The sequence below is a fragment of the Numida meleagris genome, unplaced genomic scaffold (genome assembly GCF_002078875.1).
Source record: "Numida meleagris isolate 19003 breed g44 Domestic line unplaced genomic scaffold, NumMel1.0 unplaced_Scaffold1343, whole genome shotgun sequence".
In the NCBI taxonomy this organism is placed as follows: Eukaryota; Metazoa; Chordata; class Aves; order Galliformes; family Numididae; genus Numida; species Numida meleagris.
In genome coordinates this window covers 1-3,128 of record NW_018363131.1, presented here as the reverse complement: position 1 = coordinate 3,128, position 3,128 = coordinate 1, and the positions used below count along the sequence as shown (strand labels likewise).

The following is a 3,128-nucleotide window of genomic DNA, read 5'->3' as shown; positions in this document are numbered from 1 at the left end:
GAGCAAAGCTGTACTGGGAAGGACGGCAGCCCAGTGGGGCTGGGCTCTTGTGCCTGGGGACTGAGTGTCCTGAGCAACAGTTTGGAATCGGAGGGTTCCTTGGGATGAACATTTTGCCAGCGTATGGTGCTGGGGTTGGAAAGGTGGGTAACCCCTCTTCAGGCATTTAGGCATGGAAACTACAGAGCAGGGATCTCATGCCCAACCTCAACAGTCCTCACTGCAGAAAAGTAAAGGGAGGATTTGGGTTCCTCCTTTCTTTCTCCCACGGTGGACTCCAGAAATGCTGCAGGCTGAGCCTCAGCAGAAGCTGTGCCTCCTCCCTGACCTTGTCTCGTGTCAACTTAAGCTAGAGTTATTCATCACCCATCATTAAACGGTCCCCAGCGTACGTGGAAAGCTCTTTACCAAATGACCCCCACCCTAAAATCTTCTACAAATCTTTTCTGAATTGGAAACACCAGCTTCTTCCCAGGTCTTTATTTACTGGCCTAATCACGCTGCCCCTGGGCTGCAAGCACAGAGGCAGCCCCTGGGGTCAACAAGCCATGCCATTGCTGGTACCTGGTCGAGCAGTGCTGCAGGAATGGTGCGTTTGTTGACAGATGCTGCCTTCTTAAGGTACTTCTTAGCTTCTTCTATTTTGCCTTTTGCCACCAGCCAGCGAGCTGACTCTGGTAGCACCCTGCCAAAGAGATGAGAGCAGAAAACACCACTGTGACCTGCTGAGCTTCCTCATAGGTCGTTCCCCTGCCACCAGGTTCTGCAACAGGCATGATGTGAGATGGATGGGTCTAAACACAGCTTCAGCTCAGGCTTTCCAGCCCTACTTCTAGGTCACGGAGGCCACAGTTGAGGACCTGAGTGAAAGCTGCTGCTGCTCTCAGTGGTGCACATCTTAGGGAGACGTGCTGAGCTCTGCAGAAGCCCCTCCAGCATTTGTCATGTTTGCAAGGAGCTCACTGCCCACCTGCCACTTACCAGATGAAGAGGAAAAGGATAAATATAGGAGCAGATCCTACAATTTGCAGCAACCTCCAGTTACGAATACCATAACTCAAGCCAGCCAAAATCATTTGTCCAACAGCAAAACAGCAGTGAGACAGAAGAACTGCCTGTGGTCGATAGGAGACACCAACCCATTCTGTAGCTGGAAAGAATGAAGGTTCACAGTCATCAGTGTGAACGAACCTGAACCCTTATGCAAGCAATGTGCTCCCACTGGAGAAGAGCTCTCCAGGAGCTGAGAAGAGACTGGTAGTCAGAGTGCTGACATCAGACATATACAAGTCAGCAGAGTTCCATGAGCTGCACCACCCCTCCTAATCCCCACGCTGTCCTCTCAGCCTTGAGAAAAAAACAGGGTAAAATTTGCCAGTCTGGGCCATTGCAAGGGGCCATGTTAAAACATAAGCCATTCATGTGGGAGGGAGTTTTAAGATGTACAGGATGACTTTTTCTTTCCTTGCAGAGCTTTTCCACTGCATCCTGGGAGACCACAACTATCTGCTCCAGGGCAAGGGCATCCTACTCACCTAGTGCCAGCAAGGTCATCATGATCCCTGACACTGAAGCCCCCACGACACATCTGAAGGCCAAGTATACATAGAAATGAGGCACAAGGGCAATTCCTACACCAAACAAGCCCTCGAGGAGGATGGAGATCAAGAGGACTGGCCGACGGCCAAACCTGTGGAGGAAGAAAAAGACAGCTGATATCTTCTCCTGGAGAAAAGAAGGCTCTGGGGGAGACCTGAGAGCAGCCTGTCAGTATCTAAAGGGGGGGGCTGCAAGAAAGAAAGGGACAGACTATTTGGCAGGGTCTGCTGTGATAGGATAAGGGGAAATGGTTATAAAGAAAAAGTGTTTTACACTAAGGGTGGTGAAGCACTGGCACATGTTGCCTGGGGAGATGGTGGATGTCCCATCCCTGCAGACATTCAGGGTCAGGCTGGATGGGGCTCGGAGCACCTCTTCTAGTTGCAGGTGTCCCTGTTCATTGCAGGGGAGTTGGACCAGATGGCTTTTAAAGCTTCCTCTAACTAAGATAATTCTGCGATTCTATAATCCAGAGATACACCACAGGGAAGAGCCCAAAGGGATACACAGCAGTTTGGGAACCATTCACACATGTCCCCTCTCTTGAGGGCAACGAAGATCAGTGTTGTCCCAGTTCCCATGTGAGGCACACACCCTGCCCTTCTCTGGACCACCCTGTTGGCCATGACTTCACAAGATCTGAGGACTTTGGTCAGGGTCACTATAATTTTGTGACAGCTGGTGACAAAATACACAGGGTGTTGTGGCCAGCGAGGACCGGAGCATTGTGCTGCCCTACACATTGCTGTTTTGGCATAGAGAGTGGGTGGTCGCTTGTGTATCCTCACCTGTCACTGAGGAGTCCAAAGATCAGGGCTCCCAGGAACATTCCCAGCATATAGACAGACTGTGAGATGTCATTCAGGTTCTTCCTGTCACACACGAGGTCAAACTGGAGGAAGGAAACACAGCTGCTTTTGCAAATGGGCAGCACTTCTGGTCCCAGGGAGGCTCAAGCTGGCTGCTCAGGCTCTCACTGTAGCCTCTGGGAGCAGAGATCCCATCCCTTAGGATATGGGTCTCTGTTGTCTCTATCTCTGGCACTGGCACTGCTGCCCAGAGAGCTGTGGGTGCCCCATCCCTGGAGGTGCTCAGGGCCAGGCTGGATGGGGCCCTGGGCAGCCTGATCTGATGGGAGGGCAACGAGCACACAGCAAGGGTTGGAACTGGATGGGCTTCATGGCCCCTTCCAACCCAAGCATTCTTTAAGTTTGTGATTCCATGATTCTCTGCCTGTGGCTCCAGTGGACGTTACGATCGTATTCTGCCTACACACAACCTCCCAGGGATCACAGCTGCAATCTGAGTGATGGAGCCAGGGTTCCCCAGAAAATGCCTGGTGCAAACCTCAGCCCAGCTGCACCACAGCTGGCTTCACCTTCAACCAACCTAGAGCACAGGATGCTCCCATCCCATCCCATCATCCCACGTCCCCAGAGCACCACAAGGAGATACAGACCTCGGTGAGCAAGGATGGCTGCTGTGCTGTGGGGTACACCCAGCCACTGCTGCACTTCTCCGTGGCATTC

At 52.2% G+C, this 3,128-nt stretch overlaps 1 protein-coding gene across 1 annotated transcript; it reads right to left on the bottom strand.

Annotated features, from left to right (window-relative positions):
• Positions 1-291: 291 nt before the first annotated feature.
• Positions 292-3,124, bottom strand: LOC110390565 (solute carrier family 22 member 13-like; the record flags this gene model as incomplete). The annotated part of the gene is made up of 5 exons (XM_021381952.1): positions 292-685; positions 982-1,150; positions 1,536-1,690; positions 2,388-2,491; positions 3,059-3,124. Coding segments are annotated over 5 exons (684 nt in total), but the record flags the coding sequence as incomplete, so codon positions are not given.
• Positions 3,125-3,128: the final 4 nt, after the last annotated feature.